Source organism: Salvelinus fontinalis, chromosome 17 (genome assembly GCF_029448725.1).
Source record: "Salvelinus fontinalis isolate EN_2023a chromosome 17, ASM2944872v1, whole genome shotgun sequence".
Classification (NCBI taxonomy): Eukaryota; Metazoa; Chordata; class Actinopteri; order Salmoniformes; family Salmonidae; genus Salvelinus; species Salvelinus fontinalis.
Genome location: NC_074681.1, coordinates 17085904 through 17103453, shown reverse-complemented (window position 1 = coordinate 17103453; position 17550 = coordinate 17085904). Strand labels below are relative to the sequence as shown.

At 44.3% G+C, this 17550-nt stretch overlaps 1 protein-coding gene across 1 annotated transcript; it reads right to left on the bottom strand.

The window, feature by feature from the left end:
• Window positions 1–581: 581 nt before the first annotated feature.
• LOC129813854 (calsequestrin-1-like) lies at window positions 582–17480 on the bottom strand. Its single transcript, XM_055866429.1, has 11 exons — window positions 17097–17480; window positions 5950–6043; window positions 5135–5235; window positions 4860–4971; window positions 4604–4677; window positions 4370–4500; window positions 3652–3697; window positions 2407–2461; window positions 2182–2282; window positions 1967–2041; window positions 582–1581 (listed from the first exon to the last, which is right to left on the bottom strand). The coding sequence occupies exons 1-11, from the start codon at window positions 17331–17333 to the stop codon at window positions 1339–1341; spliced, it is 1269 nt and encodes a 422-aa protein (XP_055722404.1). The 5' UTR covers window positions 17334–17480; the 3' UTR covers window positions 582–1338.
• Between the last annotated feature and the right edge of the window lie 70 nt (window positions 17481–17550).

Sequence of the window (17550 nt, the reverse complement as noted above, 5' to 3'; positions counted from 1 at the left end):
GGCCGTCTCGTCGTTGTTGGTAATCAGGCCTACCACTGTAGTGTCGTCCGCAAACTTGATGATTGAGTTGGAGGCGTGCATGGCCACACAGTCGTGGGTGAACAGGGAGTATAGGAGAGGGCTCAGAACGCACCCTTGTGGGGCCCCAGTGTTGAGGATCAGCGGGGTGGAGATGTTGTTACCTACCCTCACCACCTGGGGGCGGCCCGTCAGTACCGAGTTGCACAGGGCGGGGTCGAGACCCAGGGTCTCGAGCTTGATGACGAGTTTGGAGGGTACTATGGTGTTAAATGCTGAGCTGTAGTCGATGAACAGCGTTCTCACATAGGTATTCCTCTTGTCCAGATGGGTTAGGGCAGTGTGCAGTGTGGTTGCAATTGCGTCGTCTGTGGACCTATTGGGGCGGTAAGCAAATTGGAGTGGGTCTAGGATGTCAGGTAGGGTGGAGGTGATATGGTCCTTGACTAGTCTCTCAAAGCACTTCATGATGACGGAAGTGAGTGCTACGGGGTGGTAGTCGTTTAGGGGACTTCTGGTCCCCACAAGAATAGTTAAACATGTCCACACACACACACAATAAATATTTTTCCAAGCTGTCATTTATTTTAAGCCTTTACAGTATGTTTATGTTTTCTTGTTTAAAAAAAATGAATACTGTTTGTCAGTAGAAAACATCCATGTGATTTACAGCACATTTCAGTGCACAAGAAGAAAAAAAGCTTACCAACTAAAGTTACAATAATTCAACAGAGTATGACCCATGACCTGTATGTAGGAATAGCCTGCTTGCACCCTTGGATTTGACAAGTTAGGAGAGGGGTGAACATTTAATCTAGAGAAAATAAAACAAAAATAAAATACATTCAGACGACAAGTTTACAGATGGACTCAGACTTAAAATGCATCAACAAAGTAACCCCTCTATTTGTTTGAAATATAAAAATCAGAAGCATCAGGTGTTTTGAGATTTAGTGCTAGTGAATATCCAATAGTTGTATTTTGAAAGTATTATTTTCACAGTAATTGTTTTGTCTCCTTTTCATATTGTATGGATGGCAAAGTTACAGGTGTGGTGTGAATAAAAAAATGGGGCTCTGAGAAAGTACTGTCTTTTATGGATTCAAAGCAAAGTGAAAAAAATGAAACAATATTTTGACAAGATGCTCTGAGCAAGGATGTTGAAAACATGAGGATGTCCATATGAGCGGACATATTTAACTTAATGACGTGTTACAACAGAGGACAAGGAAAACTTGAGGAAGGGGATGATGTGATTGGCCAATTCTATTATATTGGCCAGATTTAGACATAGGCCAGTGAAATGATGAGATCAACAATTTACTCATCATCATCATCATCATCATCATCATCATCATCATCATCATCATCATCATCATCATCATCATCATCATCATCATCCTCATCATCATCATCATCATCATCATCATCATCATCATCGTCGTCTTCATCATCGTCATCTGGATCAATTTCATCTGAAAGAACATCTTCAATCCATTCCTCAAGCTCATCTGCGCTTGGTAGGTCGTCATCATTGTCGATTTCCATCCATACACTGTCGGCCTATAGAGAGACAAAAATCAATTCAGTGCCAAAGATAGACTATTGAATGTTTTTTAATGCTAGTGGAACCATAGAAATAAAATGAGTAGAACGGACGTCCCCATTAAAGTCACTGAAAGCATAATCGGTGCACTACCGGCCATTGCGAGTGTAACCATAGCAGCAAAGCAGGAAGTAAAAGCAGGAAATGTACCCATCAATCTGTGCTGTAATTTGTTGAATCAACTGAACAACACATTGATATTACAAAAAAAATTAATTCAGAGTGTACGCATGAGTTTACCAGTTAAATTGCCAGCGTTAGAGGTTCCAAGCCTGTTCTATTCATTCTATTTCTATGTGTAGAACCTCGTGACTCCTCATACATGACAGAAACATTACTCACATCTTCAACATCCACAACACCAATCTGGGGAGAGCCCAGGTCAATTCCAAAGGTCTTCTCCCAGTATGGAACAAGCTAAAGAGGATGGATAATATTCCAGGAAGAAATCAACAGCAATCAGAATCTCATATCACTATCCCCCATATTTAATGTGGGAAATTGGATAGATGGATTATATTGTATTGATAAGTGACCATCCATGACCATGATTTTACCAGCGGGAAGTCATCTGGATCAATCCAGACAATGCTGAGGTTGGGATTATCATTGTGCTCCTCTGCTACTTCCTTTAGGATTTCCAGGAACTCAAAACCATCTGGGAAGTCAAAGATCAAGTGTCAAATGTACATAAAGCCTTATGAAACCCCTCTTGCTGACAATGGTTCCCTCCTCCCCCACCCAGCCCTATTGGCTCATTAGCCTCCCCTTTGGTTCTGTACCTGGATCATCCTCTTCTGCGAATGCAATGATGTGCTCACCATCGATGTCATCCTCCTAAGAAAATACAGACTCTTTAAACGCACTAACACCAGGTAAGAAAACTGGCATGGGGAATATAGACTACCTACAAGTGTATTTCCATCCTTGTTTGCACAATTAGGCCATATAAATACACTGAACAAAAATATAAGCGCCACACGTAAAATGTTGGTCCCATGTTTCATGAGCTGAAAAAAATCCCAGAAAATGTTCATACGCACAAAAGCGTATTTCTCTTAAATGTTGTGCACAAATTTGTCTACATCCCTATTAGTGATAATTTCTTCTTTGCCAAGATAATCCATCCAATTGACAGATGTGGCATGTCATGAAGCTGATTAAACAGCATGATCATTACACAGGTGCACCTTGTGCTGGGGACAATAAAAGGCCACTTTAGAATGTGCAGTTTTGTTACACAAAACAATGCCACAGATGTCTCAAGTTTTGAGGGAGCATGCAATTGGCATACTGACTGCAGGAATATCCATCAGAGCTGTTGCCAGAGAATGTAATGTTAATTTATCTACCATACACTGCCTCCAACGTCGTTTTAGAGAATTTGGCACTACGTCCAACCAACCTCAAAACTGCAGACCACGTGTAACCATGCCAGCCCAGGAGCTCCACATCTGGCTTGTCTGTAATAAAGGTATTTTGTGGGAAAAAACATACTGTGATTGGCTGAGCCTGGCTCCCTATGCCATCCCAGGCCGCCCCATGGCTGCACCCCTATCCAGTCATGTGAAATACATAGATTAGGGCCTAATGAATTTATTTCAATTGACTGATTTCCTTATGTGAACTGTAACTCAGTAAAATGTTTGAAATTGTTCCATGTTGCATTTATATTTTTGTTCAGCATGTTGCATTTATATTTTTGTTCAGCATGTTGCGTTTATATTTTTGTTCAGCATGTTGCGTTTATATTTTTGTTCAGCATGTTGCGTTTATATTTTTGTTCAGCATGTTGCATTTATATTTTTGTTCAGCATGTTGCGTTTATATTTTTGTTCAGCATGTTGCGTTTATATTTTTGTTCAGCATGTTGTGTTTATATTTTTGCTCAGCATGTTGCATTTATATTTTTGTTCAGTATACTATAGGTGGATAACAATAAAAATTGGGGAGGCATGCTTACTAAGAAGACATCATCCATTTTGTTTTGTCGGATGAATTTTATGGTAATAGTTGGTATAGCTTACCCAGATCTCATACATGTTATCGGGCTCCATCTTCCTCAGGGTTGGTCTATAAAGAAATAGGACGTCAGATATTTATTTATTGTTCATTGAGCAAGGTTACACTTTTTAAACTTTGAGTCTTACTTTAATGGGAATAGTCCGTTAAGAGTAATTAACACAATACTTAGCATATTTATATGTTTTCCCTTTTTGTAATACACATGACTTCCAGTGACCTATTTGCAACACTCATTTGTGTACGGGTTGATGGTCACTAGACTTGTTACTGACTGTTATGGATTGTTCTCATATCGTTTGATAGGGATTGACGCCGGAGCTACTCAAGGTACAAGGACCGAGGACACACTGATTATTATTGTATCGATGACATTATGAACACTCTGTGATTCTGTAGCAGAGAAGTTACTGTCTTTTGTTTTGACTTTGTACAAGCCTCTTGAGCTGATGTTTAGAGAACATTTAGTACTGTTCGATTAGAATGTAAAGGGGCCCGTCTCCAACAGGCCCGATTACAATTTTTTTCTGGAGGTGTATCCCTGTTGCAACTGTTGATTTTGATTGATATTATCAATGACTGCTCTCCTTTTGGTTCACCTGAAAATTCCCTTTACACCTAGTTATAGGGTTTTTACAAGTCAAATCACAAAGCCAGGAAAGAACACCTGACCCTTTTCATTATGTATTGTGCCATTCTGGCCACTGTGGCCATGAATCTCACCTGTCGTGATCCTCTATGTACTCGACAAGCTCCTCCTCTGTGTAGGGCTTTCCGGGGATAACTATGGGTTCATCTATAAAGGGTTCATAGAAGTCCACCTCATTCACCTTCAGGCCCAGATCCTTGGCAACCTGGAATACAGAGGATTGGACTGAAGGAACAATGGGATACTTTTAAAGGAGAGTAGAGCTCCAGTGTAATTTTGAGGATGTAGTTGTTAATAAGGTTCTTCACCTTGGGAGTGAATGTAGCGAAGAACTTGATGTGTGGGTGGAACTCCTCAGCCGCGTCCACATAGGCCAAATAATCTGAAATGTTACAGGCATCTGTTAAGACCTTAGTAAAATCTAGAGTTTTTGTTGACAAATACACTGTTAATACACTGTTTTATCCATAAAATGTACACATAACTTATAATATACAGTAAAAACACTGAAATAAAATGTTTTAAATAATACATTCTATAATATAATACATTATATATTCTTACGTTCAGACTTTTCGCTCTTAAAGTAGCCAACCAGTTTGATATCCTCCTCAAGGTTATGGAAACCTTTAACCTCCGGATCGTTCTCAATGATCTCAACTGGGTCTTCAAGAACCTTGAACAGAGTAAAAGAAGGATGGATGGAGAGAGGAAGATCATGGTGAGGGAAAAGAGAGTGAAACAGTACAGAATATATCAGTGGTGGATAAGTAGTCTGTTTCCTACAAATTGTAGCCATGTAAAAGAGAGCATAAATAGATGATATTACTCTCACATACATCATAGATGAACTCCACAATTGTGTCTGCAGCAAGCTCCCCATCGTACTCAATGATCTCGTTCTCGGTGAAAATGTAGATGCTGTCGGCCTCCTCAAGTCCTGAGGAGATAACAGAATTTCAACTCTGGGCTTACATATACAGTCATACCCTTGAATCCACTAGTGGTCAGGCTTGCTCATGGGTTGCCTTAGCACAGTGACACAAGATGTGCATCTCAAAAGTGTAGTGGCTTCTTTTCCTTGTTCTCCTTACTTCATCATCACTGAGGTGAGATAATTAAAAAGGTGATGTCTCAGTGGGCAATGGGCGTCCACCATATTGCTTTCTCCTATAATATATTTCCTAATTCTGGGAGAGTGTAAGTCTCAGTGACCCCTTCCTTCAAAATAACCTTTTTGAAAAACAGTACTCCGCAAAACTGTCATCGTAAGAGTGAGGTATCTTAGTCAGCAGCCTGTCGAAGTGCGACCCGCACAGCAGCTCGTGCACATAAACAAGTAGAAATGTGAAATAGTGTTCTGCAGCGCCCTCCACAGGGGAAATTATCTACATTGATAGTTGCAGAGGAAGGAGGCAAGACAAGGAGAGGAATCCATGTATGACTATTGAGATGCATCCATTGAGACCGGTCAAGCAGTTTACTCCACTGAGCACATACCTGGTCAGGAGTGATGTCTAGATTTGATTGTGACACTTCACAAATGGATCATGTTGAAAGATGGTGACAATTTCACCATAACTGGCCTCAGAACTATAAATAATCCCATGAATCTTGAATATCGGTAATAGTGTCTATTTCTGTGCGTATTTACCTAGTTTCTTAGCAACAACACTGCCCTTCTTCTCATCAACAAGGCCAAATCCAATATCCTCATCGTCAAGGTCATCAAGGACTTGAGCTGCAAGCTGTGAAAAAAAAACACTTTCACATAACTGAAAACACAGTGGCACCCTTATGCCCGAGCAGGTATATCTTCTGTATAATGTATGAAGAACTTATAAGGACTTTTGGGGAGTTTGTTTTTAAGTTTATTTATGAGTATTCTGTAAGGAAATTGATATGCATTCATTTCACCCTCAGCTTTGTGGGTTTGCTGGAGGGACAGGTGTCATTCTCAGTGCACTGTGTACACACTAAAGCAAACAGAAATGTTGTTGTTTTATTTCGCACATTTTCATTCAGTTCCTCCACCATAAAAGCCTGGGACTCAGAGCGCTGTCCATGCACTTTCTAAATCTGTGTGAAACTTGACCCTTATAACTGACAACTGGCTCAACCAATGCTGTTGCCACATCCGTGGCCTGCATACGGAGGGGGTGGGATAACAGTTCTGCTGACTGCGTTGGGGTAACTGGGTGCTTGGATAGCAACAGGTGCAACCCTGCTTTCACATATCTCTTCTAGCACTTCATCACGGAGGTGCAGGCACCCAAACATACATACACATAGACACACAGACTGACATGAAGGATAAGTTATCAGTGCTTCTGTGCAGTTAATTTTATTGCATAGCAAAATCCCATAACCAGGCTGTCATGTTCCACACCATGGCAATGATGATAGCTGGCACTGATGGTAGGCCTAGAGATCCTAGCCAGAAACTGTGGGATGCAAGCAATAGTGGCCATTGCTTTATGTCTTAGTGTGCAATTTGATATTATCTACCTTTTGGGGGAATTTTATTTGTGAATAACTGTAAAACAGCGGCCCAAATGTCAGAGGTGAATTATTATACTGTATTATAATAGTACAATTTTCAGCTAAAGTCCCCACTATTTACTTGTCAGATTAATAGGTTTTCCCTTGTAGACACTTCCCACTGCGTACAAACTGTTTTAAACAAATTTGTTTCCATGTCATTTCAACAAAAAAATTCAATCTGATGACGCTGAATCAACGTGGAAAATTTATCAAATTTGCAAAAAGTCATCAACGTGCATGAATTTAGGGACTTTTTGTATTTTTTTTCACCCAACCTAAATTCAATGACATGGTTTGACTTTTTGTTGTTTTCACTTCGAATTCACGTTAGATGACAACTCAATCAAATATGAATCAAAACTGCACGCTGAACTGACGTCTGTGCCCAGTGAGTTATGTGTCCATATTTGTCATGGGGGGGGGGGGGGGGGGGGAGTGGTATTCATATGAAGAGGTTCTAAGGGGGTCAGGATCTAGATTGGCCTGTTAAATAGATTGAGGGCTAAACTCAGCTAAAGGCTTTTAGCCAAACAGACTACTACAGCTATATAAGGTTGCTGTTTGGGGGCATGAGTTGTGAAACGGGGAGGTTTCTTGCCTGAGTGCAAGGGGAGAGTTTGCTTCGTGACAAATCAGGGAAGGGAGGAGGGAGGAGCACATACTGTACATCTAAATGAGATGACATGCTATCCTCATCTATCTCATTGCCTGACCTAGATTATACCATAGAAATAGAATAAATAGAATGGGTGTCTCCATTCAAGTCGATGATGGCATAATGGGTGGACTGGCATCACATTTAACATTTAAGTCATTTAGCAGACGCTCTTATCCAGAGCGACTTACAAATTGGTGCATTCACCTTATGACATCCAGTGGAACAGCCACTTTACAATAGTGCATCTAGATCTTTTAAGGGGGGGGGGGTGGGCAGAAGGATTGCTTTATCCTATCCTAGGTATTCCTTGAAGAGGTGGGGTTTCAGGTGTCTCCGGAAGGTGGTGATTGACTCCGCTGTCCTGGCGTCGTGAGGGAGTTTGTTCCACCATTGGGGTGCCAGAGCAGCGAACAGTTTTGACTGGGCTGAGCGGGAACTGTACTTCCTCAGTGGTAGGGAGGCGAGCAGGCCAGAGGTGGATGAACGCAGTGCCCTTGTTTGGGTGTAGGGCCTGATCAGAGCCTGAAGGTACTGAGGTGCCGTTCCCCTCACAGCTCCGTAGGCAAGCACCATGGTCTTGTAGCGGATGCGAGCTTCAACTGGAAGCCAGTGGAGAGAGCGGAGGAGCGGGGTGACGTGAGAGAACTTGGGAAGGTTGAACACCAGACGGGCTGCGGCGTTCTGGATGAGTTGTAGGGGTTTAATGGCACAGGCAGGGAGCCCAGCCAACAGCGAGTTGCAGTAATCCAGACGGGAGATGACAAGTGCCTGGATTAGGACCTGCGCCGCTTCCTGTGTGAGGCAGGGTCGTACTCTGCGGATGTTGTAGAGCATGAACCTACAGGAACGGGCCACCGCCTTGATGTTAGTGGAGAACGACAGGGTGTTGTCCAGGATCACGCCAAGGTTCTTAGCGCTCTGGGAGGAGGACACAATGGAGTTGTCAACCGTGATGGCGAGATCATGGAACGGACAGTCCTTCCCCGGGAGGAAGAGCAACTCCGTCTTGCCGAGGTTCAGCTTGAGGTGGTGATCCGTCATCCACACTGATATGTCTGCCAGACATGCAGAGATGCGATTCGCCACCTGGTCATCAGAAGGGGGAAAGGAGAAGATTAATTGTGTGTCGTCTGCATAGCAATGATAGGAGAGACCATGTGAGGTTATGACAGAGCCAAGTGACTTGGTGTATAGCGAGAATAGGAGAGGGCCTAGAACAGAGCCCTGGGGGACACCAGTGGTGAGAGCGCGTGGTGAGGAGACAGATTCTCGCCACGCCACCTGGTAGGAGCGACCTGTCAGGTAGGACGCAATCCAAGCGTGGGCCGCGCCGGAGATGCCCAACTCGGAGAGGGTGGAGAGGAGGATCTGATGGTTCACAGTATCGAAGGCAGCCGATAGGTCTAGAAGGATGAGAGCAGAGGAGAGAGAGTTAGCTTTAGCAGTGCGGAGCGCCTCCGTGATACAGAGAAGAGCAGTCTCAGTTGAGTGACTAGTCTTGAAACCTGACTGATTTGGATCAAGAAGGTCATTCTGAGAGAGATAGCAGGAGAGCTGGCCAAGGACGGCACGTTCAAGAGTTTTGGAGAGAAAAGAAAGAAGGGATACTGGTCTGTAGTTGTTGACATCGGAGGGATCGAGTGTAGGTTTTTTCAGAAGGGGTGCAACTCTCGCTCTCTTGAAGACGGAAGGGACGTAGCCAGCGGTCAAGGATGAGTTGATGAGCGAGGTGAGGTAAGGTAGAAGGTCTCCGGAAATGGTCTGGAGAAGAGAGGAGGGGATAGGGTCAAGCGGGCAGGTTGTTGGGCGGCCGGCCGTCACAAGACGCGAGATTTCATCTGGAGAGAGAGGGGAGAAAGAGGTCAAAGCACAGGGTTGGGCAGTGTGAGCAGAACCAGCGGTGTCGTTTGACTTAGCAAACGAGGATCGGATGTCGTCGACCTTCTTTTCAAAATGGTTGACGAAGTCGTCTGCAGAGAGGGAGGAGGGGGGGGGGGGGGAGGAGGATTCAGGAGGGAGGAGAAGGTGGCAAAGAGCTTCCTAGGGTTAGAGGCAGATGCTTGGAATTTAGAGTGGTAGAAAGTGGCTTTAGCAGCAGAGACAGAAGAGGAAAATGTAGAGAGGAGGGAGTGAAAGGATGCCAGGTCCGCAGGGAGGCGAGTTTTCCTCCATTTCCGCTCGGCTGCCCGGAGCCCTGTTCTGTGAGCTCGCAATGAGTCGTCGAGCCACGGAGCGGGAGGGGAGGACCGAGCCGGCCTGGAGGATAGGGGACATAGAGAGTCAAAGGATGCAGAAAGGGAGGAGAGGAGGGTTGAGGAGGCAGAATCAGGAGATAGGTTGGAGAAGGTTTGGGCAGAGGGAAGAGATGATAGGATGGAAGAGGAGAGAGTAGCGGGGGAGAGAGAGCGAAGGTTGGGACGGCGCGATACCATCCGAGTAGGGGCAGTGTGGGAAGTGTTGGATGAGAGCGAGAGGGAAAAGGATACAAGGTAGTGGTCGGAGACTTGGAGGGGAGTTGCAATGAGGTTAGTGGAAGAACAGCATCTAGTAAAGATGAGGTCAAGCGTATTGCCTGCCTTGTGAGTAGGGGGGGAAGGTGAGAGGGTGAGGTCAAAAGAGGAGAGGAGTGGAAAGAAGGAGGCAGAGAGGAATGAGTCAAAGGTAGACATGGGGAGGTTAAAGTCACCCAGAACTGTGAGAGGTGAGCCGTCCTCAGGAAAGGAGCTTATCAAGGCATCAAGCTCATTGATGAACTCTCCAAGGGAACCTGGAGGGCGATAAATGATAAGGATGTTAAGCTTGAAAGGGCTGGTAACTGTGACAGCATGGAATTCAAAGGAGGCGATAGACAGATGGGTAAGGGGAGAAAGAGAGAATGACCACTTGGGAGAGATGAGGATCCCGGTGCCACCACCCCGCTGACCAGAAGGTCTCGGGGTGTGCGAGAACACGTGGGCAGACGAAGAGAGAGCAGTAGGAGTAGCAGTGTTATCTGTGGTGAGCCATGTTTCCGTCAGTGCCAAGAAGTCGAGGGACTGGAGGGACGCATAGGCTGAGATGAGCTCTGCCTTGTTGGCCGCAGATCGGCAGTTCCAGAGGCTACCGGAGACCTGGAACTCCACGTGGGTCGTGCGGGCTGGGACCACCAGGTTAGGGTGGGCGCGGCCACGCGGTGTGAAGCGTTTGTATGGTCTGTGCAGAGAGGAGAGAACAGGGATAGACAGACACATAGTTGACAGGCTACAGAAGAGGCTACGCTAATGCAAAGGAGATTAGAATGACAAGTGGGCTACACGTCTCGAATGTTCAGAAAGTTAAGCTTACGTTGCAAAAAAATAAAATAAAATAAAAGATCTTATTGACTAAAATGATATAGTACTGCTGGCTGGTGAAGTAGCCTGGCTAGCAGTGGCTACGTTGTTGAAAGTGAAGCTGGCTAGGTAACCTCGACAATTTCACTAAATTTCTCTAAACTACACAATTATCATGGATACAAGGACAGCAAAGACAACTAGCTAACACTACGCTAATCAAGTCGTTCCGTTGTAATGTAAGTTTCTACAGTGCTGCTATTCGGTAGAAGTTGGCTAGCTAGCAGTGTTGGCTAGGTAGGAGGACGGCAGCGCGGCAGGCGAAAAATAGCTGGCTAGCTAACCGATATTTACTCAAAGCTACACAATTATCTTAGATACAAAGATAGCAAAGAAAACTATGTAGCTAGCTAACACTACACAAGTCAAGTCGTTCCGTTGTAATGTAATCGTTTCTACAGTGCTGCTAATCGGTGGCTAGCTGGCTAGCTAGCAGGGTTGACTACGTTACGTTACGTTACGTTAGGACGAGAATACCTGGCTAGCGAACCTCAGGGAACCTCGATAACTACACAATTATCACCGATACAAAGACGGCTATGTAGCCAGCTAAGTAGCTAGCTAAGATCGAACAAATACAAATCAAAGATAGCAAAGACAACTGTGTAGTCAGCCAACACTACACTGATCAAGTCGTTCCGTTGTAATGCACTCGTTTCTACAATGCTGCTATTCGGTGGCAAGCTGGCATCAATTCATGAAATAGCCCACTGCAAAGAACATCAGGCTCAGCCTTTCATAAATATGTGGGACTGACTCATAAACGATATGTAAAATCTGATATGGACAGTGTTGTATAACAGTCTCATCGGTTTTTCCCTACAAATGCTGTTTTGAATTAAAAATAAATTGTACCTACACACTGAAGAAGGCTGCAAAGCCGAAACGTCTGTGTTTGCTATAACTGATGCAGTGAATTTTTTTCTCTCAAAATGAAGTAAGATTTGAGACATCTTTTTGAGTGCAGACCCATTACACCTTTTGTTAGTCCTAATTTGCGGGTTTTTTACACACTAGCCAAGCTTCTGGGAGAGCGCGATGGTTCTCTTTTGATTAGCCATTGAGTGTGTACCCATAGCAGCAAAGCAGGAAGAAAAAGCAGGAAGTGTACCCATCAATCTGTGCTGCGATTTGTTGAATCAACTCAAGTGTACCACATCAATTAGCATCATTTGAATACAGTGGAGGCTCCTCAGATGAAGAAGGGGAGGACCATCCTCCTCGGTGAATTTCATATTGAAACATTATTGACATTATACATTATTTTTTTAAATAATTTTTAGATAAAACCATATGCACATCACCAAATAATTGATTAAACACACTGTTTTGGAATTAAGGTCTACAGTAGCCTCAACAGTACTCTCTGGGGTAGCACCATGGTGTAGCTGGAGGACAACTAGTTTCCGTCCTCCTCTGGGTACATTGACTTCAATACAAAACCTAGGAGTCTCATGGTTCTCACCACCTTCCATAGACTTACACAGTAGTTATGACAACTTCCAGAGGACGTGCTCCAACATATCAGAGTTCTTGCAGCATGAACTGACATGTTGTTCACTCAATCAAATAATCAGAGAACAAATATAGTACTGAAAGCATAAGCTACAGCTAGCACTGCAGTGCATAAAATGTGATGAGTAGGTAACTCAAATAGAGAGAGACAATAGTTGAACAATTTTGAATAAATAAATATTCAAAATGAAGGATACGCAAGAGATAGAGAGAGAGCTAGCTATATTTTGTTGTATACATTTTTCCACTTCAAGATGCACTATGTAGAAGTCGCACTGCCATTTCCTTCTTGCTCAAATTCTAATAGTTCGCTTAATTTCAGTTTGTAACAAAACAAGAATAGTGTATAGAATCATTGTACCATCTAAACCGCTGTGAAATAGTTAGCTAGCTAGCTAGTTTAGCCTACTGATACACACGGCTCAAACAGAGGGATGTTATGTTAGCTAGCTGGCTACGGCTTTCCAACACTGGAACTCTTCCAAGTCAAGTTAAACTTTTGGTTTTATTAATCTATTCCCACAGGGGCCCTGTATTACTTGCTGTACACTGTACTGCATAATTGTATTGGGTTTACTAACGCGTTAGTTTTAGTAGCTATGGTGACAACGATGTAGGCCAGCATTTCCCAAACTCAGTCCCTGGGACCTCAAGGGTTGCATGTTTAATTTTTTTGCCCTAGCACTGCACAGCTGATTCAAATTATCAAAGCTTGATGATTAGTTGATTATTTGAATCAGCTGTGTAGTGCTAGAGCAAAAACCAAAACGTGCACTCCTTGGGGTCCCGAAGACTGAGTTTGGGAAACCCTGATGTAAGCTGTGTGTAGCGGTTATGGTATGAAGGTTTGGCTTGGAAATGTTTTTTTCGCCTGGTCACAGAATAGCGTGTAGCTGCGAGAAGGAATTATACAATGAGCAAAGAGATCATGCTGTTTGTATGTGGCTGTTATGAAAGTGAGCTGTGGTTGGGGGTGATCATGGGTGTATTCATTCCGCCGATTCTGTAAAAATGAATCTTAAACGGAAGCAAAAGGAACAGAGTGCTGATAAACATACCTGAACTTGTCCAATAGAAACTCTTGTTTGCAACTGTTTGGACTAATGATTGCACCCTAGATCAGCTAGATGCAGGCAAGAGTGTGCAAGGTGGTATTGAATAGGCACACAATGTACTTACTTAAGTCCGATTTGGATTTATTTGGCAGTTTTTGCTCCATAACATGTAGAAGTTGTCCCTTTTTAGGTTTAGAAGAAGATTAATTAGAATAGAAGCTGGTTAGAATAGCTAGCATACAGCAATCGTTTATGGTAGTCAAATTTGTTTTTTAATTGTAACTCTTTACCACATCTATTGCGAGTGTACACATCAGTTTACCAGTCAAATTGCCAGGGTTAGAGGTTCCAAGCCCGTTCTATTCATTCTATTTCTATGTAGTATACTCTCTCTCTCTCTCTTTCTCTGCAATAGACCAAAACAAAGTGCAGAGTGCACATTAATTTCACATAATGTCATGGCACTACTACCTTTCAAATAGCAACACAGCACTTTAGGATACACAAACATCCACAACAGCAGCACTCGATAAATATAGACCCAGAGCAACACCAACCAAGGACTATTTTGGCAAGGTGCTGATGACGCTCAAGTCTCTAGGATCCGCTGACAGGTACAGTATTGCAGCCGTCTGTCAGCCCAGTCCAGTCAGCCGACACCGCAGTACTGGGGCCTGAACCTCCTGGGCTAGGCCTCGATGTCCCATAACATACAGAGGAGGGGGCAGGCAAGCATTCTCAGATGATGATTAATATATCATTAATCAAAACACCCTGCTGAGTAGACATATGTCTCTCACACACACGGACCTACATACATACATACATACATACATGCACACATGTCGGACCTACATACATACATACATGCACACATGTCGGACCTACATACATACATACATACATACATGCACACATGTACTAATATACACCCACATGCACACACGCAAGTGGATGTGTTCGTATCCTGAAGCCTTTGTTTCCATCCGGGGAACCTGGTCATGGCAAAATTCTACAGTAGACTTTGGTATATTTGTTCATTATTCGTTTTCCAGGTGATTAAATGAGTAAAAGAAAAAGAAAACCATACAACTCCTTAAGAGGCACCAGTCCCAAAATAGCTCCTCAGCCATCAGAGCTGTGTTGTGTTTCTCTTGAGGGAATCCTGGGAGCTGTAGTCCAAAGTGGTTAAGTTGTAGTCCTAAGAAGTTGGGCCAGGCCTGGCAGAGTTGGATTTGAGAGGATTAGCTCATTGGCCATCTGAAGAGCATTTATATTTCTTTATAAACCACCAGTCATTCACACCCATTTGTCTTCAGTTTCAGGCCATCCAGGGTACCTGTGGGTTTCACTGCTGAATGAGATTTCCTTTGTGCCCCCTGAGAGGGCTACTGATTTCACTGTAGATCAAGAACCAGTATCCCCTTTCAAGGGTGAGAGAGTGCAGGGGTTAAAGATTGAACAATGTAGTTATTTCGAAATGTAGGTTGGCACTTGCTTTGGTGCCAAAACTAATCAAAAAGTGTCTATGAAATCACACAATGCATACCTTCTTGACATCCATATTGCTCAGATATGAGTGAATTAGGAATAGCTGCACATCTCTCACTGAACGTATGGAATTGTGTTGACAGTAGGCCTATGTGGAGTTCTCTAAGTAACAGATTTACAATGGAGTGGTGTAGCCATTGAAATAGAATGTACACATTTTATTTATATGGGTACATTTTTCTTCTATGTACGGAGCTGTAGTCTGAAGCAGACCTACGGTGTAACTCTGTCAGACTGTTGAAATGAGGTGATGACACGTCTAAATGATCATGCTATGGATGTAACCCTCTCACCAGGCTGAACGTGACTGTTCTGCAGCTGAACGTCTTGAGTGACAGGATGGAGCTTTAACCTTTGACCTTTAGCCTATCGTGAGGGGTTATAGGGATGGCATGTTGGCTGGTAGGAAGGCCAGTTGGAAATCAGGGAGAAGAAAAAGGTCACTTGAGTGTGCGATGGGTGTAGCGAGGGGCGTACTTCAAAGAACAGGGTCACATAAACAGACACACACAACGCACCCGTGGTCACACACACCCATGGTGACACACACATATCAACATGGACATATGGCCATGTACACACACATATGGATTTACTCCACAATGTAGAACATTTCTGATAGATGTTAGGAAGATAGAAGAGATTATTCTTATGGATTGTAAATCAGATCAGTCAACGAGCTGATGACTTGGGGTCCTGCTACTTCTGTCCATGTCATGTTTGAGTCATAAATGGTCGACAGTACAGATAGCAGGTCGAACACCTGCTATCTGTACTGTCGACCATTTGCCAGGATTGGTGATGGGATCCCGTGTCCTCACGACTCAGCACTTTGCATGTGAAGAATGCTGTCTCACACCCCCTCCATGCCACAGGCATGTGACAAATGTTTTTGTCTCAGTTGTCAGTATTTCTTATGTCGCTGCACTAATTCCTGCCCAACACCATTCCTTAAAGACAGACCCATCCCTGCCATCTCCCATTTCATCTAAGACCACAAAATCACGAGTCAGTCTTAAAACAATACACCCCAGGAATATTTACAGCAACCCAGAGATTTCTGGAACAGCAGGTGAGTCAACATAGTACCCCTACAGTCCCCTCCAGGCACTAGCGCTTATTTGGAAATTTATAGTATCAGCTGATTATTAATTCCTGTTACTATCTCATGTCTGCCTCTACCCATTTACCCTGATGACCAAATTCATTCACTAAAAAGCCTTTCAAATTCAGTAAACTGTCCAATCCATGCAATAGTCGGACCCTTGCAGCTTTTGCTTCTTATCTATTGCCTTGAACATCTTAATTTAATCAATGTCTATGTTGTGGCATGTTTCAAAGGCCACATTTGAGTTGCCTTACCCTTAACAACAACACTTAGTTACCTGTAAATACTGTCTGTATCCACGTAGCCCCTTAATACACACTATCATGCCTCATCCAGTTGATTAATTATAGCAGTGATGGTGCATCCCTACCCAGGCACTGTGTGTCCCACTTCTACCTCCCAGTTACCCATCCCCTCTCCTCACCATCCCCCACTCAGTTGTCTGAGTCCTTCCAGTCGCCTGACCCAGTCCTCCCAGTCCCCAGTCCCCTGACCCAGTCCTCTCAGTCCCCTGACCGAGTCCTCCCAGCCCCCTGACCCAGTCCTGCCAGTCACCTGACCCAGTGCACTCAGTCCCCTGACTCAGTCCTCTCAGTCCCCTGACTCAGTCCTCCCCACAAGATGTTGGTGACACCTTAATTGGGGAGGAAAGGCTCGTGGCAATGGCTGGAGCGGAATCATTTGAACGGTATCAAATACATCAAACACATGGTTTGATGCCATTCTAGTCGCTCTGTTCCAGCCATTATTATGAGCCGTTCTCCCCTCAGCAGCCTCCACTGGTCCTCCCAGTCCCCTGACCGTCCTCCCAGCCCCCTGACCCAGTCCTCCCAGTCCCCTGACCCAGTCCTCCTTGTCCCCTGACCCAGTCCTCCCACCCCCCTGACCCAGTCCCCTGACCTAGTCCTCCTAGTCCCCTGACCCAGTCCTCCCAACCTCCTGTCACCTGACACAGACCTCCTAGTCCCCTGACCAAGTCCTCCTTGCCCAGTGACCCACCTCCAGGGCCAGTTCCTCGATTTCAAACTGTTTCTGGGCAACGGCATCGGATCCGGGATGCTCATGGTAGTACAGAACCATCACATCATGCGTCTTCATCACAGACTTGTAGTTCTTGGTAGTCAGCTCGATGACCCGGTCCATCCCATCGTACTCAGGGAAGTCCAAACCCTGCTCACCCCATGACAGTCCCCCGCAAGACAGAAGGACTGCCATAAGCACCCAGCTCCAATTCATGTTTCTTTGCTTATTTGGAAATTAATTGTAGTTTCAGTGAGTTAAAATTTAAAAAAAATCTTAAAAATGAGGAAGGACTACCGATCCCCACCACCCAGAACAGAGCAAGACCAACTCCTGAGCCCCCCTTATTAAACCCCCTCACACGGGGAGCTGGAAACAGGGCAGAGAGAGCAAGAGGGGGTGGGCTCAATTATGGATGTAGGTGTGTGTGTGT

What these genes read in the sequence shown, in the direction of transcription:
- LOC129813854 (XM_055866429.1), bottom strand. Translation starts at nt 17,333, where the DNA reads ATGAATTGGAGCTGGGTGCTTATGGCAGTCCTTCTGTCTTGCGGGGGA. An exon ending in TGTTGTTGCTAAGAAACTAG is followed by an intron (nt 5,236 to 5,949) that starts GTAAATACGCAC and finishes TTATCTCCTCAG; the next exon opens with GACTTGAGGAGGCCGACAGC. An exon ending in GTGTTGTGGATGTTGAAGAT is followed by an intron (nt 1,582 to 1,966) that starts GTGAGTAATGTT and finishes GTCTCTCTATAG; the next exon opens with GCCGACAGTGTATGGATGGA.